General features: G+C 40.2%; 2 protein-coding genes across 9 annotated transcripts in view; one reads left to right on the top strand and one right to left on the bottom strand.

The window, feature by feature from the left end:
- The window catches only part of Relch (RAB11 binding and LisH domain, coiled-coil and HEAT repeat containing), an 89050-nt gene extending 75939 nt beyond the window's left edge, over positions 1 to 13111 (bottom strand). For all 6 annotated transcript variants that reach the window (XM_057769590.1, XM_057769591.1, XM_057769592.1 and 3 more), the window contains exons 1-2: positions 12359 to 13111; positions 642 to 731 (exon numbers count right to left, since the gene is read on the bottom strand). In XM_057769590.1, the coding sequence (XP_057625573.1) occupies positions 642 to 731; positions 12359 to 12884 (616 nt within the window). In that variant the 5' untranslated portion in view covers positions 12885 to 13111. The remainder of the gene's footprint in view (positions 1 to 641; positions 732 to 12358) is intronic.
- Positions 13112 to 13317: 206 nt separating this feature from the next.
- Positions 13318 to 21908, top strand: part of Pign (phosphatidylinositol glycan anchor biosynthesis class N) — a 122331-nt gene continuing 113740 nt past the window's right edge. For 2 of the 3 annotated variants that reach the window (XM_057770079.1, XM_057770081.1), the window contains exons 1-4: positions 13318 to 13479; positions 19217 to 19312; positions 20596 to 20832; positions 21696 to 21817. In XM_057770079.1, the coding sequence (XP_057626062.1) occupies positions 20612 to 20832; positions 21696 to 21817 (343 nt within the window). In that variant the 5' untranslated portion in view covers positions 13318 to 13479; positions 19217 to 19312; positions 20596 to 20611. Of the gene's footprint in view, positions 13480 to 17340; positions 17384 to 19216; positions 19313 to 20595; positions 20833 to 21695; positions 21818 to 21908 lie in introns of all 3 variants that reach the window. The other variant, XM_057770080.1, reaches the window with a different exon arrangement.

Below are 21908 nucleotides of genomic sequence, written 5' to 3'. Positions count from 1 at the left end.
CTCAGAAGCTCTATGGATCCAGTGGTGATTGATATCTTGATATCTATCTGGAAGGACTGGAGAGGAAGAGGGTGGGGATAGGAAGGGAGGAGAGTGCTCTGAATAAGCAAATAGAAAAGATGTTATCATATTACAGTGGTATGGTCCTGAAAGACTCATTTGTACCAGGCCTCACAGGAAAATCAGGAATTTCTGGGAACAACTTTGAGAGCTATGGAACATTCACAGAACTCAAGGCAAAGTTCAAATTAACAATCAGAACAGAGCTATTTCAACCAGCTTTGAAAAATGTACAGTTATACTGATAGATATATGTGAATGTTGGTCTTTGATTGGAGTATCAAGGGAATGAGGCAACCTTTGAACTATGCAACCGATAATATAAGCCTGCTTTATAGGAGCTGTTAACTAGTTTGCTATAAGGAAAATCCAGCAAATTGTAGGTTTATATATTGTAAAACTTCTGACACCACTGGAACAGCAAACTGGCATTTTTCCAACTTAAATAAGAAATCAGTACTTTGTATAGTAACTACTTATATTAACATACCATACGGTTGGAGAAAGATAGTTCCTCAAGCCACTTTATTATTTCTGAAAAAAATCAAAGAATCCAAATCTATCTTTCCAGTCTTACTCACCTGCCACTCTTTCATCTGTTTCCCTGTTACCATCATCCGAGTATCTTGCAAAGTCTAAAGAATCAAGAGTACTAATGCTCCCAGCTCGATCTATAAAAGAGAAAAGTAACATAACAGTTTTTTACTTAGTTGTAAAATAAGGGATTATAATTCAATCATTGTCATTTAATAAAACTGTAACTTCTAGAAATTCTACTAACCACCCAAACAAAGAAAAAGATCAAAAATGCTCAAAAATAATCTAACCACTTTAGATAATCATGTTACCCAAATGGCCCACTTATGAACAAAGTATACATAAAACATATTACAAGAAATATAACCAGAACCAGCCAAGCAACCAAACATTCCAAACAGACAGTAAGCACCTCTCCAAAGGCAGTTATTTGAACTGCACCTGAACGACTTTGTAGATTTAGTCTGGGCTGGATAACTGCTGACTGGAAACAGAAGAAATTGGAAAAAACAGACCAAAGCCAGTCTTCATAATCTATCCAATACACTGCTTATCATACAATCCAAAATGACTTGATACACAAGAACAGCAAACTGTCATCCAACACCAAGAGAAAATATGAGCAAAAAGGATCAATTCCAAGGCAAGCCATATGCGGCAATCAGAGCACAAAGACTGACTGAAATTATGTTTAGTGAATGAAAGTGTGGTGGTTTGAGTTAGTCTCAGGCATCTGAATACTTGTGCCCAATTGCTGGTGTTTAGGGGACTTAGGAGGTGTACCTTGTGGAGCTAGTGTGCCACTGGACACAGGCTTTGGGTTTCTGGGCCATGTACCATTTGCAGGGAGCTTCTCTCTGCTTCGTGTTTGCTGTGTAAGATGCGAGTACTCCACTCCTGTGCTGTCATGTCTGCTTGCCTGCTGCCACCCTTTTCCATCCCCAATGGTGATGGATACTATTTGTCTGGAACCTTAAGCCTAAAATAAACCCTTCCTTATACAAGTTGTCTTGGTCATGATGTTTTAGCAGAATAATAGAAAATAACAAAAAACAAAGAGGATAGAAAATCCTAGCAGAAAATACAGAATATAGAAAAAAAAAGAAAATTCTAGAAACATCAGTAGACCTGAAAAGTAAATGCTTCATACCAAAAGTTCAATGCAGAGTATAGCAGAGTATAGTATAAACATGACAGAGGAATGAATTAAAAATAATTACAGGGGCAGTGAGATGGACTCAGTGTGTAAAGCATTTGTCAGTCTATGACCTGTGGTCAGTCCGTGGACTCCAGACAGTGAGGAAGGAACCAATTTCTGCAAGTGGCCTATGACTTCTGGGCATGTATGCGTAGTTATATAGACAAATGCGGGGGTGGGGGTAAACAAAGTTTTCTACTTGAAGAACAATGAAAGGTGACTAAGATGAACATTAACAGAACAATTTCCATAGACCAACAACAAAATGTCTAAGAAACACAGAAATGGAGGCAACAGGTAAAACAGGAGGTTGAGCAGATACAGATTCAAAAACATTAAGGGGACACGAGAGGATAGAGTACAGAACCAGAGGAATATCATAATCAAACTGCTGAAAACCAAAAGAACAAAAATAATCTGACAGAGAAACAGCCCATTCATATATAAGATGTAGGAGCATGGGTCACTATGCTCCTAGATGCATTCATTGTCAAAACTGATCAGAGTCTGCATCCATAATATATATAAAGAATCAACGCCTTTAATCCCAGCACTCGGGAGGCAGAGGCAGGTGAATCTCTGTGAGTTCGAGACCAGCCTGGTCTACAAGAGCTAGTTCCAGGACAGGCTCCAAAACCACAGAGAAACCCTGTCTCGAAAAACCAAAAAAAAAAAAGAATCAAAACAACAACCAAACCCTGGGCATCAAGAAAATAACCCAATTACAAATGGGGCATAGAACTAAGCAGAGAGTTCTCAAAAGAAAAAGCAAAATGAAATAGTCACCATATTTGGCCATTGTGGAAAAATCAAACAACTTTGAGATTTCCTCTTACCTCAGTAAAACAAATGACAGCATGTGCTGGCAAAGATGGAGAAGAAGGGGACACCTATGCACTGCTGGAGGGCTGCAAACTGCTGCAGCTATAATGTACATCAGCGTGTCAGTTCCTCAGGGCCTGGAACAGATCCGCCTCCCCATCAGCTCTACCACTCGTGGGCACATACCTAAAGGACTCTACATCCTACTACAGGACGTCTGCTCGTCCATGTTCACTGCTGCTCTATTCATAAGTGTCAGATACTGGAAAGAGCCTAGATGCCCATCAACAGACGAATGGATAGTGAAAATGTGGTATATTTCACAATGGAATGCTATTCAGTTGTTAAGAAAAATGAAATTCAGAAGTAAATGGATGGGGCTGGAAAAAAAATCATCCTGAGTGTGGTAGCCCAGACCCAAAAAGGTAAAGACTGCATATTTTCTTTTATATGTGGATGCTAGCTTTTAATATGTGTGATACAATCCAAATAAACAGAGAAGTTGAGTACCCAGTAAGTGACTAGGATCTCCTAAAGAAAAGGAAATGGAATGCGCTATTCTGGAGAGACAAAAGGGAAGACAGAATAGGAAGATTAAATAGGGAGAGTTCTGAAAGAGGAGGGTAAAGTGCGATAACAGGGAGAGATAATACTAAATACTAATACTAAAGAGCCTGTGAAAAACACGGTGGAAACCTACTGCCACACACACACACACACACACATGAAAAAAATCGAAATGCAGTCATCAAATAATAGGGAAACAATGCCTCAAGCAGACATCATATGCCACCAAGTAAAACCTCCAGAGCCAGCAAGGAGTTACATATTGTTGAATTACTGGCCAAAGTTGCTCCATGAAAACATCCAAACACTAGACTATTCTACACTAAATGATAAGGGCCTACTGCTAAAAACCCTATTGATAAAAACATATCTCATTGAACACAGAAAAGTCAATCCAGTGACTAACTAGAAGTTTCTTCCTAGTACACATGGTATTGAACGGCACTCTAGGTAGTACCAAAGGAGAAAAGTAATCATCAATATTACCCAGCTATGAGCATTATAACTTACAGTAGCAAACTGCCTGCAAGATATACTGGCATAACAGTAGCACAATTATTTTGAGAGTAACCAACCATTATCTGACTGAATTTTTTTATTTTTTTAAATTTTTTATTAAGCTCTACATTTTTCTCAGCTCCCCTCCCTACCTCTCCCCTCCCCTTCAACCCTTTCACAAGGTCCCCATGCTCCCAATTTACTCAGGAGATCTTGTCTTTTTCTACTTCCCTTGTAGATTAGATCTATGTATGTCTCTCTTAGGGTCCTTATTGTTGTCTAAATTCTCTGTGATTGTGATTTGTGGGCTGGTTTTCTTTGCTTTACGTTTAAAAAACACTTATGAGTGAGGACATGTGATAACTGTCTTTCTGTGTCTGGGTTGCCTCACTCACAATGTTTTCTAGCTCCATTTGTCTGCAAAATTCAAGATGTAGTTTTCTGCTGTGCAGTACTCTACTGTGTAAATGTACCACATTTTCCTTATCCATTCTTCAGTCAAAGGGCATTTAGGTTGTTTCCAGGTTCTGACTATGACAAACAACGCTGCTATGAACATAGCTGAGCACATGTCTTTGTGGCACAATTGAGCATCCTTTGGATATATACCTAAAAGTGGGATTACTGGGTCTGATGAAGGTTGTTTTCTAATTTTCTGAGAAATTGCCACAGTGACATCCAAAGGGGCTGTACCAGCTTGCATTCCCACTACAATGCAGGAGTGTTTTCTTTAACCCGCAACCTCTCCAGCATAAGTTGTCATCAGTGTTTTTGATCTTGGCCACTTTTACAGGTATAAGATGAAATCTCAGAGTTGCTTTGATTTGCATTTCTCTGATGACTAAGGATGTTGGACATTTCCTTAAATGTCTTTCAGCCATTTTAGATTCCTCTGTTTAGAGTTTTCTGTTTAGGTCTGTACTCCATTTTTTTTTAATTTGAATATTGTGTTCTTTTGATGACCAATTTCTTTTTTTTTTTTGGTTTTTCGAGACAGGGTTTCTCTGTAGCTTTGGAGCCTGTCCTGGATCCTGGAACTCCCTTTGTAGACCAGGCTGGCCTCGAACTCCCAGAGATCCGCCTGCCTCTGCCTCCCGAGTGCTGGGATTAAAGGCGTGCGCCACCACCGCCCGGCAGATGATGACCAATTTCTTGAGTTCTTTGTATATTTTGGAGATCAGACCTCTGTCTGATGTGGGGTTAGTGAAGATTTTTTCCCATTCTGTAGGCTGTCGTTTTGTCTTGTTGACCGTGTCCTTTGCTTTACAGAAGCTTTTCAGTTTCAGGGGTTCCATTTATTAATTGTTTCTCTCAGTGTCTGTGCTGCTGGGGTTATATTTAGGAAGTTGTCTCCTGTGCCAATGCGTTCAAGTGTATTTCTCACTTTCTCTTCTGTAAGGTTCAGTGTGGCTGGCTTTATGTTGAGGTCTTTGTTTCATTTGGACCTTTGTTTTGTGCATGGTAATAGATATGGATTTATTTTCATTCTTCTACATGTTGATATCCAGTTATGCCAGCACCATTTGATGCTTTCTTTTTTCCATTTGATATTTTTTTGCTTCTTTGTCAAAAATAAGGTGTTTGAAGGTGTGTGGATTAATATCCGGGTCTTCTATTTGGTTCCATTGCTTCTCCTATCTGTTTTTATGCCAATACCAGGCTGTTTTTTTCTGACTGAATTTAAGACCCACTCTATGAGAAGGAACCCATGCCTGAAAATACTGAAGTTATCAAGAGTCTCAGATTAGATAGGTCATGGGCCTGGGGGAAAACCTACTATACTATTCTATTAAAAGAACACAGCAATAAAATGACTTCTAGTGACATTCGGTTATACCTACCTACAGATCAGTGTCTATCACCATAGAAGCTTCTTGATGTAGATTGGTACTAACACAGAGATCTACAACTGGAAAATATGCAGTGAGAGTCTCTGGACTACCCAGTCATAAATGGGATGCCTTCATCAAACCTCTTCTTTCAAGGCTCAGGAACTTATGCAGAAGAAGATGGAAAGACATACAAGAGCTGGAGGTGATGGAAGGCTCCAAGGAAACTGTCTTCCAGACAAAACAGGACTGATGCATGTAGTGGAGCTGTGGGCCTCTTCCCACAGCCCGGCTCATGGCTGCCTAGCTAGCTTATGCCCCAAAATAATGACACACAAACTGTATTCTTTTAAACACTGCTTGGCCCATTTCTATTCATGTGTGTAGCACCCCAAGGTGTGCTTACCGGGAAGATTCTAGCCTACGTCCATCCTGGGTCGGAGCTTTATTGCATCTGCCGGGGAGAGGGAAGCATGGCGTCTGCTCCAGAGAGCAGAGCTGTCGAGTCTCACACCTCTTCCTCCCAGCATTCTGTTCTGTTTACTCCACCCACCTATGTTTTAACCTATGAGGGCCAAGCAGTTTCTTTATTACATAACCAATGAAATCAACAGATTGATATGACACTCCCACATCAGATGCACATCTGAACTCACAGAGAGGGAGTTAGCATGCCCAAAGTCTGCCCAGGTTCAGACACTGAGGGTGGCATGAACGTAAGATCCGACATCTAACCAAGACTCTATCTGCAATTGATACCCACCCGCAAAGTAAAAATTAGTTTCCTTCAATGGAGTCTCACTGGCACATGGCCCAGACTTCATGGTAAGCCCCTTGCCCGGAGTAGTTGAGGAGTCTCACTGGGCACATTGCCCAGACTTCACGGTAAGCCCCGTGCCCGGAGTAGTTGAGGAGTCTCACTGGGCACATTGCCCAGACTTCACGGTAAGCCCCGTGCCCGGAGTAGTTGAGCAACACAAAACGAGCTCAACGGAACACTTTGTCTTGTATTTTCTGGTTTCTGACTTGTATATTTTGGGGTGTGTGTGTATTGTGTAATTGCTTTTCTTTCAGTATTGTTTTTAAGAGAGAGAAAACATAAAGTTGGGTATGTAGGAAGGTGGGAAGGGTTCAGGAGGAATTGGGAGAGGGTGAAAAACATCAAAATACATTTCATGAAAAAAAATTTTAACAATAAAAAAACCCATCAAACTATACTCTTAACTCAAGACTTATAAATCTTACTAAGTTTTAGTTCAAAAGGTAGAAATCTCATTTTAAAATATTGACTTCTAACGAATACTCAATACACGTTAAAGAAAAATCCATGGAAAAATATGCTGCTCGCGACGTGCAACTTAATTAGCCGCTGGACAGGCCCTAGAATCACTTGGGAGACCAGTGTCTGTAAATGTCTGTATAGGATTACCATGATGAGATTAAATGAAGATGGAAGATTCATCCACCGTGAGTGGCACCATTCTCTGGGCTAGGATCCTGGGTTGTATAAAAAGGAGAAAGTGAGCTAACCATGAGCATCCACCTCCTTTTGCTTCCTGAATAAGGTGACCAGCTGCCTCAAGCTCCTGCCACTATGATAAACCCTAAAACTGTAAGTTGAAATAAACCCTTCCTTCTTTAAGTTGTTTTTTGGTAAGGGTATTTTATCACAGCAATAGGAAAAGTAACTACATAGCTCCTTATCCACAGATCTGATGTCGCCAACCTATGCATGCGTGACCACAAGGAGGATCTTTACCAACAAGTATTCTGCTGTTATGACGCCAGAATTCTGTTTCACACCTGATTTTAAAGGAATAATAGAATTATGTTGATTTCACATAACTTTTTTTGGTTTGAGACAGGGTCTCCCTATGTAGCCCGGGCCAGCCTTAAACTCTCAAGTCTTCCCCTAGTCTCCGTCTTACGAGCGCTCGGATTATTGGCATAGATTCTAACATCCCAGCTTCAGGTAAATGTATTTTATGTTAAGCACTCATCTTTTTCTTCCTATTATTTTTAGATATACATTAATGTCTAGACTAGAACCTTTTTAGTCATGATACAATCATTATTCTTGTGTTATACTGGTAGTATTATTCTTTTTAAGTTTTAAAGAACTTACCTATATAACAGGGAAGAACTTTGAGGAAGGCAAACACAATTTGATTTTTAACTTGGTATGATTATAGCCACTGAAAACTATACTCTTGCTGGGAAGTGGTGGTTTACACTTTTAATTTAAGCACAGAGAGACAGACGTAGTCATATTGTTGTGAGTTTTAGGCAGCCTGATCTACAAAGTGAATACTACTTGCCTTTAAAAAATTCCTTTCCCCCCCTTTTTTGGGGGATGAATAGTGCTAGAGTCAAACCTAGGGCCTCACACATGCTCGCTTGGCAACTGTTTTAGCACAAAGTTATAAACCTAGTCCCTATTTTTTTATAGTTACAAGCCAATAATTTTATATTTTATAATAGGAAAAAATTGCAGTGGTATCTTAAAAAATTATGATTATAATGTCATAGAAGAAAAATATTAGCACTGAAGAGATGGCTCAGTGGTTAAGAGTATTTCTTGCTTCTGCAGAGGACTTAGATTTGATTTCCACAACTGCCTGCAACTCCATTCTTGGAGATCTGATGGCTTCTGACCTCTGTGAGGAATCATGCACACATGTGATGCCTAGACATCCATGCAGGCGAAACACCCACATAAAATTAGTTAGTTAAAAATATTCCAACTCATTAAAATTTATTCCATCTTGAAAAAAATAGTTACTTATGGAAAAAAGTAATGCTAATTTTGATTAAACTGTAACAGATTTTGTAAGCAAAAGTATTTTGGATTTGAAGACTAGTAGTCTATATTGTAGGTCCAAGGTAAGTATGTTTTTTTTTTTTTTTTGGATTTAGCCACAAAATTTTAAAAGCAAATTTTAAGCAATTTCTGTAGGAGTCCCGTTACTAACATGGCTTCTGGACTGTGCAACACAGAAACATGATCAGGGCTATTAACCAGACAGTTCTTTTTTAGGACAAGCAAGCATCTATTATATTCCAAATGGTCTAATACTTGAGGGAAATTTTGGAAAAATTAACCTCTTTTGCTAAAAAAGAATGCAACCAGATGTGATATACGACATGCACTTGCCATTCTACCTACTTGGGAAACTGAGGTAGGGTAATCATTTGAACCCAGGACTTCTTCTCAAAACATGATTAGAGAATCTATCCAAAAACAAAACAAAATACCACAGATTAAGTACATGCTAATACACAATGCTGTAGCCACAAAGTGTTTCTTCATAGACCAGCATGTCTCCTGTGTAACTTCTTAATAATTCACTTTATAGCTGGGCAACTAATGAGGCAACATAGTTGTAAAAAGAGCAAACCTGTTCTTAACTTTATCAAGGCTGAGAACTAAATCTATTATATATATGCTGAATATAAGATACGCAGAGTGGCTCTATACATCACAGGTAAAAGTAGCTTAATTTATATGTACATTTGATGCTGTTGCCTCATTATTAGTTGTCCAGCTACAAAAAAAAAAAAAAATAACTCTACATAGTTGTTCTCTGGCCTCTGCTTGTGGCACACAAATACACATTAAATAAAAATAAGCAAAGGAAAAGATTAATTTTAATTACCTTGCATTGAGGCTTTCATAGCCTCTGCACTTCTCCATCTCTTCTTGGAAGTTCCACATGTGCCGTTTTATTTGTGACAGGTTCCCTTAACTACGATGTTTCTATTCCTTGCTTTCTACGATATCCTATTTCATTTCATACTTTTTTGTTTTGTTTTGAGACAGGGTTTCTCTGTGTAATCCTGGCTGTCCTTGAACTAACTTGGAGATCTGTCTTCTTCTGTCTCCTGAGTGCTAGGATTAAGGCATGCACACCAACACCGGCTCCAGTTCATACTTTTTCTCTGATAATCTTTCCTACATGCACCAGGATTGTTTACTTCACTTTGTATCCCAGTACAAGGAAATGTAAATGTGTTAACAGCAGTAACTAATAATAGTAAAGTGGAACAAAAATAAAATAAAGAGAGAGGATGACAGTAAGCCACAAAATAAGGGTAAAGTTGGTGGTTCAGAATCAAGCTGAAAGTATGAACTAAGGCAGCACACAAATACAGAGCTGAGTGACGGCAAAAATAACATAAAAATTTGATGACACTACTTTGAACAATCTTATACCTCCACAACAGGACTAGCAGGTTTTAAAAACAAACTGACTTGTACTTTTGCAATGGGTGAGACAATCTGGAAGATTACACCCATGCTTACAACTTCGTTTTATTCTTCTTGAGGCTGAGCCACACTCTGTCACCAGAAAAATCACATGCAATCATGCAGCTAAGCTTGTTGGCTGAAACCAATCATACAAGCTGAATTGGCCTCATGTGATAACTTGATTCAGAATAGCTGATAAATGTACCTGGTTCTGGCTGGTAGTTAAGTAGAAACTCATAACTGATTAGATAACCCCAGTAGAGTACTCTACCACAAATGCAAATATCTCCCAAAGCCTCATGGGACTATTGGAAAATAGGGGGGGAAGAAAGATCTAAAGAGCCAGAGGCTGGGGAGAACTAGTAAAAAATTGTCTTTTGGACATGATAGTACTAATGATAGCTAATGATGTTACCCGATAAACTCCCTCATCAGGACCCAGCCCAACGAACTCATAGCTGCTGTAGTTGCCCTGAACAAGACCTGCACAAGATCAAGCCAATCCACATTCCAACAAGGAGTAGGGAGGAGCTCACAAGTCCACACAACTACCCGAGGAGTCAGGGACAATTGATGGTTTCTGGGGGAAGAGTCAGTTCATTAAGGATATGGTCTCTGGTAGGGCAACCATGCTCTAGTGAAGGGACTCACACCCATGAATATTTGGCAGCATAAAAGACTTGGTGGGTTATATAAAAAGAAGGGAAGGTAACTTGAAGTTGGATGGGTGAGGAGTTAGGGGAAGGAATGGAACATGGATATGATCAAAATATATTGTATGAAATTCTGATAGAATAAAAGAATAAAAAAATATTCTACTACAAATGTGCTTGCTTCTCTGTGGAGCTTACAATCACACGCGCAGTCTGACTGTCCTGACTTTGAGATTAACGCTATGCAGCGAGGCTACCTTGATGAAATGGAGTGATACTCCTGACAGATCATCTTCCCCTCAATATGGGGCTATGCGTTCTCAATTCATCCTTTAAATTATCAATCCTGAATCACCTGCTTGACTATTTTGAGTGAAGACATACTCTGAATTATTAGATACTTTGCTTGATCTTATACTGAAACAACCTAACTTTTCTTGAGTTGTATCAGAATACAGTAGCTGTGGTAGAATGAATGTTAAGATAGAGATCTGAGTTCAAAATCTAGAACTGCCACTTAAAAGAAAAGATATGAAAAGTCCTCATCTTCTGATCAGTAGTCATCCTCTCATTCACACACATGCACGCACGCACGCACAAAACTGGGGAGATAGAACAGTTTGTTCATAAGATACAAGGCCCTGGGTTTAAATCTCAGTCCTGGGAAAAGAGAGGCAGGAGCTCCAAGCTAACAGGTGAAATGACTATGTTAAATCATTACTGCCATTAAACCAAATACAAAAGAGCCAAAGGCTATGATGTAGGTTAAAACTAAGTCTGGGATTCACATAAAGTACTATAAAAGGGACATTTGGCCCAGGTCTTGATGAGGGAGTTTGTCAGGTGATACTTATCAATTTAGACAGGTATAAAAGAAGGAAATATGCCTAGGAGTTCCCCTGATAGAAAATGCACCCTTTCCAGTTCTACTACATCAAATGTTAGCAATTTACATCCTCTGGAATCACTCAAAAGTACAGACACTTAGAGAAATCAATTAGGCTGATTTGTTAGTAAATTCCGGTTGGCCTCACAAAACACACCAAAGTATTAGCATCAGTGTGGGAAAAATTTGATGTCTCTCAAAAAGAAAACTGAGAATCCTCATATAAAACTTATATATAAATAATGGCTATATCAGAGATTACTATATCAGTGATTACTCTGCTGTTAAAAATGATGTAAGAAGAAAAAAATAGATTAGCTTATTCAGAGAAAAAAGCCTACACAGTGGTGGTATGGTGAAAAAAGGGTGGCAGAAGATCCTTGGTTTGTTCCATAGCCTTCCTGTAAATTGAACCCTACCAAATTTAGGGTAGTGAAATTAAGTTATGTTGATATTATTTAAACAGAACACATCCAACGAAGCAGAGAAATCCCATTTCCTTCTTTTTATTAGCATAAATTAATATACAAAATAATGGAAAAAACAATTTTTGAATTAAGTCTTCCAAAGAGAAAAGGTCTTCAGTGACCCTAACAGCAGTACAGTGCGCTGCCATTTCCTATGCCATTCTTTTTTCAGTTCTTCAGTGAATCAAAGAATTACTAAGAAACATTATTTCCTGGTAGTATGATTCAAGAGACTGTGGGAAAAAGGAAAAATGCCTAGAGCAAATTGCCCAATAAAAAAGTTTTCTAGACTGCCATAATTGCCAATAAACAGGAAACTCTTGATGTTATGGGTCCCAATACCAGAGTGGGTAGGGTGGGGGTGGGGAGGGGGGAGTAGCAGTGCAACACCTGCCAAAGATCAGAGCCAATACAAAGAACAGCTAAAGGGGGATCCCCTTGTTCCACTACGTAGGGCACCTCCCACCTCGCTCAATATTGTCTCGCTTCTCAAAACGACCCTAGACTCGGAGCCCGCACACAAAAACCCCTCAAGAGCACAGTGCCTCTTCTAATACCAGGCCTGCAGGTGTGATAGGCTGCGGCTACTTACTGAGCTGCCCACCGCCCGACGTCGTACTCGGTTCCCGACCTCCAGCGCTTCCAACGCCTGATGCTCCAGGGATCCCAGGCGCCCCCATCCCTGGTGGGGTCCCACTCTGCCTCTCGAAGTTGCCAGGATTGGAGAAGTAATCGCGCAGCCGTGGTAGCTCGCGGCCGTTCTCCAACAGCTCTGTGTGCAGCTCCAGGGCAGTCAGCAAGTACTGATCGCGCAACAGCTGGGCGGCGATGGCATCGATTGACAATCGGGCAGGGGTCTCCCCGCTGCCCCCCAGGGCCGCCGGAGGGGCGGCCGACTCCACCGGGAGCCCCGGTCGCGCGCTGCTCCCCGGGGCCATAGGGTCCTGTGGCGACAGCGAGTCCGCAGAGCCAGGATCCAGGCCGACCGCAGCACCCAGCCGAAGTCCTGCCCGCCGCTCCTCGGTCGTCGCTACCTCGTCGTCGTCCTCATCGGAATCGCTGAGGAATGGATTTACTCCGCCGCCACTGCCACCACCTCCTGGCGCCATCGCCGCCATCTTACTGTCAGGAGTGTGGGTGCTTCCCTGCCTGGCCCGACAGGCCGCAATCTGAATCCCCGTTAGATCCCGGGGGCCACTGAGCACCTAGACAGCCCGGGCGGACCGCGTCCCTTCTTCTCACCTACAGACTAATCCGGACTGGGAGGTAGGAGGCAGGGATGCAGCAGCACCAGCGGCCTCAGTCGCCGCCGCACCAGCAGCCGGCTCTGCAGGCGTCTTCCTGGTCTCTAGTCTCGCGAGAACTGGTTTGTGTCCCGTCCTCGCCCCGCCCCGTCCCCGCCTCAGCCCCACCCACTTCAAGCCCAGGAGTCGGAAGATTGAAGGACCCGCTCCGGACTCAAACGTAAAGCCACGCCCATAGCCCATCGCAGATTGGCTGGCGCTTCTGGGGCTCGCTGGAGGTATCGCGACAGTTGGGGAGGCCTGGGCAACTTGGGGGCGTTCCCGGGTGTTGCAGGGGCGCAGGTGGCTGAGGAGCATCGATTGGATGTGCTTTGGGAGGGCTAGGGGCCTTTCTGGGACTTTCATGCCCAGGTCCCGACTTCGTGCAGAGGAGGTTCCCGAGACCCGACCTCAGCCGGATAAGCCCCAGGTAAAGTCCCGAGACCCTTGCACTTGAGGTGTGGCCGCACCAGCACAGTGGCCTCACGCTCGCAACTCCCTTCATGCTTCCTTTTTTGCAGCTGTTTGCTGTCTCCGCCCAGATAGTAAGTGCCACGGGCAGTAGTCAGAATCTTGCTTCTTTGCTCTTCTGTTCTTGGAGGTCTAGCCATCGCATGACTTCCTTGCAGTTAAGAGAGGGCGGCCCCTCGGCCTCCAGAATTAGACCTAGAGAGCTGCGGGGTTCAGATAAAGCCTCAACGGAAATTGCACTCGAGTTTACAGTTGCTTTTGCACTCATCTGTGAACTGCTTGGACTTGGACGACAAACTCACTGCTCTGTAAACCCTTGGAACTAACGTACAGTTTGCACCAAAGGAAAATTTCAAACTGTTAAGCTCTATCTACCTTTAGAAATTTGTAAACTTCAGTGTGGGCAACCTTGATGACCTGGTCATTCCATTCCAGTAGGACACATTCAGTGGCACTAGCATCACCCATCTTTTGCCCCAAACCATTCTTTCCCACAATCTCCTGAAACTTTTCTGAGTTTATTTAGGCTAGAATCAAGGTTTTGATTGTGGAGCTTAACGATTAAAAAAAAAATTGCACGCTGTAGAAAGAGTTGATTTTCTTTATGAAACGTTAGCACAGAACTATACTCCTAAGTTTGGAAGATCGTTTTTTTGTGTTATTACTTGATTGTTGGCTGAGGTGATAAGGAGATGTTTCCCTGCCATTACACACAGCTTGCCACTGTTTCCTGGTTTTAGGTTAATTTCCCTGCTAAACAAATCCTAACAGACAATACAATTAATATGCAGCTGTGCTAACTGCCTGCTCTGTCACAGTGAAGCCCTCAAGTGCCCCCTTTAGCTTTGTGGAAGATAAAAATAGAGCATTGTTATATGACTTTCGGTACGGCTATTGGTTTACATGTAAAGTATGCCAGAAGCTAAGTGTAGGCTTTTTATTTCAGTTTAATCAATAAACTACAATTTCATTTGAACGAGACTTTTAGAGTTTTTTGTCATTGTTATTGTTGTTTGCGTTTTCTTAGAAGCTTTTAAATAGTGTTACATGTGATACAAAGGAGGGAGTGTAGCATGAATCAACAGAGCATGAGACTTAATCTCAGGGTTGTGGGTTCGGACCCCATGTTTGGCACCAATTGTAGCACAAATAATAAAAACCCAGAGAAAGATTGAGAAGCAAAACAGCCAAGCCACTAGATAGCTTTTACCTTTATGAAAACTTCAGACTGAAAGAGAGCTAGTTCCTGTCTCACCCTGCCTTATATGCCTCTCTGGTGCTGGGATTAAAGGCCTGTAACACTGCCCGGCCTCTATGGCAAACTAGTGTGGCTGCTGGGATTAAAGGTGTGTGCCACCACTACCTGGCCTTTATGGCTGACTAGTGTGACCGTTTTGCGTTCTGGTCTTCAGACAAACTTTATTTGTTAAAATACAAATGAACTATCACTACATGGGAGGAGGAGTAAGGAAGTGGGCATAGATGGTTTAAGTTGGGAATAGGGGACAGGGAGGTAGGGAGAAAGTTACTCCGAATTGTGAAAGACTGTAAGGAACCTTGTTGCATTGAAAGATAGTTTTAGTAGTAAGGATTTTGTTGTTATTTAAATAAAACTTTGGCTTCCAATTCTTCAGGTAAATACTGTTCAGTACCATTTGTTAATGAATCTGAAAAAAAAACTTCAATACGGAAATAGTATAAAATGGCCAATATTGTATTGTGTTTCACATTTCTTAGCAAAAGGGATTTTCAGTCCTTACTTTGAGATTGTCAGAGAGATTAAAAACCAAATTTTGAAATGGAGTATTAGTGAATGCCATGGGAAAGACACTAGCAGAGATGCATGGTTATGTCCACTTTCCCTTCTTTGTAATGAGAAAGTTTGGGAAGCTACCCTCAGGATCCCTGATGCACTGACGATGACAGAGGAGCCTACGCACATTATTTATTAGGTGACGCTGGAAATGCTTGAGCTTCACTTGCATTGGTCTGCCCAGGCGGATGATGGATCTAGAATTGTGAATGCTCTTGTCATGGAGCCTGGTTGGCAGCAGATGTTCTTGTGGCCAAGAATTAATTAGTGGAGTATTGGATACTGAGGACAATTGTCAGGTTTTAAAACACAAGTACCAATGCTAAGGGAGCCCGGAAAAGCAGTTTAGTCAGGAGGACCGAGAGAGGCAGCAGCTTTAATTTAGGGTCTGGATTCTAAAGTGCAAATAGAAAGTAAATTTGAAGTGTTTGCCTCTGAGTCTTAGCTTGAACATTTGAGTTCTGTGGCTGGTATACACATCTGTAGTTAGATTTCTAGTTCTTATCCTGTAACTGCAGGCTTGTTTATATAACTGTGTTGCTCACTGACCAGTCTTCCCGTAGGGTAACTTTTTTTTTTGTTGTTTTTTTTTTTTTTTTCAAGACAGGGTTTCTCCATAGCTTTGGAGCCTGTCCTGGAACTAGCTCTTGTAGATCAGGCTGGCCTCGAACTCACAGATATCCACCTGCCTCTGCCTCCAGAGTGCTGGGATTAAAGGCATGTGCCACCGCCGCCTGGCCCCATAGAGTAACTTTATTTCTCCGTATTGTGCATGAATTGCTTTAATGCATATACTGGGATATTAAGAATTTCTGACTTCTACTTATATATTAATAGTTGTTGGAAATTTTCTTTCTCTATTGGAAGACTGACCCAGATCAAAGCCTTTTAGGCTGACATCTGAATAAGATAGTAGTTGACATTTGTTTCTTAGCAATAGAAATATAAAAGCTTTTTTTTAAAAAAAAAAAAAAAACACCGTAATTTTTTTTTTCCATGGCACAGTTTCTCTGTGTAGCCTTGACTGTCCTGGAACTCACTCTGTAGACCAGGCTGGCCTCAAACTCACAGAGATCCGCCTGCCTCTGCCTCCCTGAGTGCTGGGATTAAAGGTGTATGCTGCCACTGCCTGGCACACTTTTAATTATTTATGTGTTAAAATTATTTGAGGATTTAATCGTCTTAAATTACCACCAATAACATTATAAATGTTTGCATTTTGTTGATTTAATGTTTGATAGTGTCTAATACTTTATTAGTATTTAGTTTATGGTGGTAAATATCCCACAGATGTTACAAGGAGAGAGGGCCTGCTTTTCGTCCCGGCTGCCCTGCTAGTTTATACCCGAAATAATCACACAGAAACTGTATTCATTTAAACACTGCTTGGCCCATTAGCTCTAACTTTTTATTGGCTAAATCTTACATCTTAATTTAACCCATTTTCATTAATCTGTGTATGGCCACATAACGGTGGCCAACCGGCAAGATTCTAACCAGCATCTGTCCCAGGCTGGAGATTCATGGTGTCTGCCACTCTGCCCTTCTTCCCAGCATTCAGTTCTGTCTAATCTGCCTACCCAAGTTCTGCCATATTAGGCCAAGCAGTTTCTTTATTGATTAACCAATGAAAGAAACACATAAACAGAAGGACCTCCTACACCATTTCCCCTTTTCTGATTAAACAAAACGGATGTAAACTATATTTTTGAATAGGGAAGTGAATATGTATGCTTTAACTTTTATAGTTAATGCATTTATTTTGAAGGTTCAAACAATTTAATTATGCCAGTGAAGTTTTACTTTTTAATAAATGTGAATAAAAAGTGATTCCCTTTAGAGAAAAATGTTATATGGCAATATTGCTTGAGATAAATGTAATTGGGTAAATATTCATACTTTCAAGTCACTGAAACTTCAGTATAATAAATTACTTAAACATAAAACACGGGATTTTTTGTATTTGTTTTGAAAATATCTTTGGAACTTCACAGATTTTTTTTTCAGGAAACACAGAGGAGCAAGGCGACCTCTAGTGGCTGTTGGACATGTTGGTATTGAAACTTAATTCTAAATGATTCATTCAGCAAACATTTGAGTCTGCACAGAACTGTAATGGATACAAAGGGTGACCTTTCCTGCTGTCCTTGAATGATCGCAAAGTGACAAAAGCAGACGTTAAGTCATTGAACCCATAGTTATGTACTGAACAGATAAGTCTGCTGAGCTAAATCCAAAGCCTACATATACATTTTTAAATGACATGACTGCTATTGATAGTCAAAACTGGAGGACAAACTGTAGCATGAATAATAAAAACCGAGAGGCAAATTGGGGTTCGATCCAAAAATCAGAAAGGCAAAGCAGCCAAGTCACTGGAGAAGTCTTACCTTTACCAAGGCTGGGCGACTGCAGACTAAGGAGACTAAGCCTCTCTCTCCTCCCATTTTATATTCCCTCTAGTTCTAGGATTAAAGGTGTGTGACTCCCTAGGACTGGGACTAAAGGTGTGAGCCACAACTACCTGTATTTGTTTCTGCCTTAATCTTGAGTAGTCCAAGGTGACCTTGAACTCACAGAGATCCTTTTGATTTTTGTATTCCAAATCCTAGGATTAAAGGAATGTGCCACCATTTCCTGACCTCTAGTGGCTTTAGCTTTGCCTCTGTTCGTCAGGCAAGATTTATTTATTAAATACAAATAATATATCACTATACAAAACTACTTCAGTGTTTTTCAATTTGGGATTTGCTAGCAAAGATGAATTTACAGGACAAAATGTGATAATGGTACACGATACATGGGAAGTTTGTTTTTAAGAGATGCTCAAGGAAAAATGAATAGCGGGGACAGCAAGATTACACTGTAAGTAAAGGCCTTGCCAGGGAATCTAAGGACTAGTGTTTGCATTCAGAGTTGCCTTCTCTTCTTCATGTTTGTGACATGGCTTGCATGTGCATGTGTGAGCATACACGCACATGCACACAGATGCATACACACAAACCCTAAACGGTATTAAAACGTTCCAAATGTTAATATTTATTTTTAAAATATATAGAGATGTTTGTCTTCATAAAAATGGAGGAGTACATTTTATTTATTTATACATTCATTCACCAATCCATTTATTTATTTATTTTTGTTTTTTAAGGCAAGGTTTCTCTGTGTAGCCTTGGTTGTCCTGGAACTCACTCTCTAGACCAGACTGACCGAAACTCACAGAAATCCACCTGCCTCTGCCTCCAAAGTGCTGGGATTAAAGAATGCACCACTACTGCCTGCCAACAAGATAATTTTTTTTTTTTGGTTTGTTTTTTTGAGACAGGGTTTCTCTGTAGCTTTGGTTCCTGTCCCGAAACTAGCTCTTGTAGACCAGGCTGGCCTCAAACTCCCAGAGATCCGCCTGCCTCTGCCTCCCAAGTGCTGGGATTAAAGGCATGCGCCACCACCGCCTGGCAAGATAATTTTTAAAAGAAACTGTTCATAAATATTTGCAATTTTGCTACTGTTACATCTCATAATGTAAACATCTGTATTTTCTAGTGGTCTTCTGTTAACCCTGTGAAGAGTCCTCAGACTTCCAAGGGGTCATGACAACTGTTGGCTTTTTAAGGCAGTAGAATCCTGGCTAATTTTTCTGTATTTCAATTATTAATATTCAGAATTCCATTGTCTTGATGGTACCCACTGTGTAGTTTAATGATCATATAAATTTGGAAAGAAGCAAGCATTGCACTGAGAGATTAGATTGCAAAATTAGTCTTTGTTTATTTTGTTCACCCTAAATTCCCTTAGAATAAAATATTTTGACCTTTTGGTTTATTTTATTTTTTTTAATTTTTCTTTGATAAGCACATTTATACTGTCTCTTTTCTCTTTACAGGATATTTACACATGAATCCATGTGACATTTCAATCTTCAGACCAGGGAGAATAAAATGTGTCTGTAATTCTCATCTCACGTCTTTTTCAGCCCAAGGTCATTACATGTACCTAATACTGCTTCTCATGTTTTATTTCTTTTTTTGTTTTTGTTTTTGTTTTTTTCTTTTTCTTGGTTTTTCGAGACAGGATTTCGCTGTAGTTTTAGAGCCTCTTCTGGAACTAGCTCTTATAGACCAGGCTGGCCTCGAACTCACAGAGATTCGTCTGCTTTGCCTCTCGAGTGCTGGGATTAAAGGCACATGTTTTATTTCTTAATCTGTGGACACATTTACCAACAAAAGCAAAATGACAGTCGGTTTGAAAGCATTTCTATGGACGCTTTGGTCTTTGAGGTTTAATGGCTACTATCTTACATTATTATTTAGGCATTTCACTTTGCATGGTTTTCTTTCTTTAGCATTTGTAAGCTCATCAGATCTCTGATATGTCTTCCGAGTGCTCCTTTTTAAGGACCAATAATTTCATTCAATGAATAAATAAAACACTTTTTATTGACTTAGGGAAATAAAGTGTTTATTTAAGGAGTATAGATTTTCTGAAGCACAAATGAAGTTTTAACTTCTTGTGTGTAACTCATAAAATGGGTAGAATGCAGATTCCCATTCAGTTTATTGCTGACTAGATAGTCGAACCTCTGAGATGACTACCAAAGTAGAAAAAAATTAACTCAAAAAATTTAATTTAAGTAATTTAATAAATTTAAATTCTAGGAGTGGGAACAGTGCCATGCGGACAACCAAGAGTGACTTGAGTTACATTTTTTTTGTGTGTGTTATTTAGGATTTCCCGTGATTACCTAACTAATTTTATGACCTTTTGTTCTGTGTTCCTTTGCTAAGTTTTAATTGTTTAGTAGTTAACTGGATTATAGTTTATTAATCCTAATTGAACTTGATTTCTTTTTTTTAAACATCATGACTATTATTATTACTATTATTATTGTTATATGAGTGCTCTATCTGTATGTACACCTTTATGCCAGAAGTGAGCATCAGATCCCACTATAGATAGTTGTGAGCCACCATGTGGTTGTTGGGAACTGAACTCAGGACCTCTGGGAGAGCACCTAGTATTCCTAACTGCTGAGCCATCTCTCCAGCCCCCATGAACTTGATTTCTTTTTGCTTGGTATACTTTAGCACATATTTTATTTCAGTATTCTTAAGTTGTGAAACAGTGTTTTTGTTAGTATTATAAATGAGAGAAGTTGTATAGTATCCTGACACAGTGCCAGTGTGTGAAGCCATCAGATATGTTGAAGATCCTTTTCACGTGTGTCCAGCCTGACTTTATTCCCTGTTTTGGCTTCTCTTGCAGGTTGCTCATTCTGGATATGCTGCTGTTTTTTGCTTTGGGATTGTTTGTACATTTTGTGTTCTTCGCCTCCATCTTTGACATTTATTTTACATCTCCTTTGGTTCATGGGATGACTCCTCAGTTTACACCATTGCCTCCCCCAGCAAAAAGATTAGTGTTATTTGTTGCCGATGGCCTGAGAGCAGATGCTCTTTATGAATTAGATGAAGATGGTAACTCTAGAGCACCGTTTATTAGGTAAGGACGGCACCAAGATCCGGGTGTGTCTTAGAAATGGTAGATTGAGTTTAAGGAAAAGATTGTATTATGAATTGAGAAGCATCGATTAGCATACAGTTGACAATTTTTGAAACAAAAAACATTTTTTTTTTCCTTTCTGAGATATGCTGACTGGCCTGGATCTTGGTAGACCAGCCTGGCCTCAAGCTTAGAGATCTGCTTGCTTCTGCCTCCCAAGCCCTCAGATTAAGGCCATGTATTTCCATGCCTAGCCTTTTCTTTTTAATCTTAAAAATATGTGATTTTTTTTACACACTCAACTGTGTAAGTATATATTATAAATTTTTTAGTTTTTTTCCCTGAACAATATGAAAATATGACAATATGGCATTTCTCCACCAAACACTGTACTGCATGTGTTAAGAGCAAAGACTATTTTATATAGCCATATACCATCCTTGCAGAAAATAAAATTTAACAATGTAACGTTCTGCATATCATTGTTTTCCTACATTAGCAAACATCTCTGCTTTGTGGCTTAGAACGCTAGGGTGTGGTTTGTCTCTTGTTTCTCTGGAATAGGGGAGTATTTTCTTTGTTGTATTACCTGGGTTCCTTCATGCTTCTGTGATGAATTGGTGGGCAGTATAGGATTGGGATCAACTGGGTTTTGAGATTCCTTTCCATCATAAAATTAACTTTTTTGGTTTTTGACTCCTTACATAAAAATCTTCCTTAAAGCCTTATGAGAGTTTTTTTTTTTTTTGGTTTTTCGAGACAGGGTTTCTCTGTGGCTTTGGAGCCTGTCCTGGAACTAGCTTTTGTAGACCAGAAGTTTTAATACAAGCATATGTTAACTGTTCGTCCTGATTGTCTTTTAGGAACGTCATAATGCATGAAGGCAGCTGGGGAGTATCTCACACACGCGTGCCAACAGAATCTCGCCCTGGCCATGTAGCCCTCATAGCTGGGTTTTATGAGGATGTCAGTGCAGTTGCCAAAGGTTCTGTTCTGAAACAATTTTATCAAATAAAATGTTTGCTATATAAATGCTTTTCCTACCACTGAATCATGTCATTAGTTGAAAACTCAAT

Source organism: Chionomys nivalis, chromosome 5 (genome assembly GCF_950005125.1).
Source record: "Chionomys nivalis chromosome 5, mChiNiv1.1, whole genome shotgun sequence".
Taxonomy (NCBI): domain Eukaryota; kingdom Metazoa; phylum Chordata; class Mammalia; order Rodentia; family Cricetidae; genus Chionomys; species Chionomys nivalis.
The sequence above is the reverse complement of the archived record's forward strand: the minus strand, read 5'-3'. Positions and strand labels throughout refer to the sequence as shown.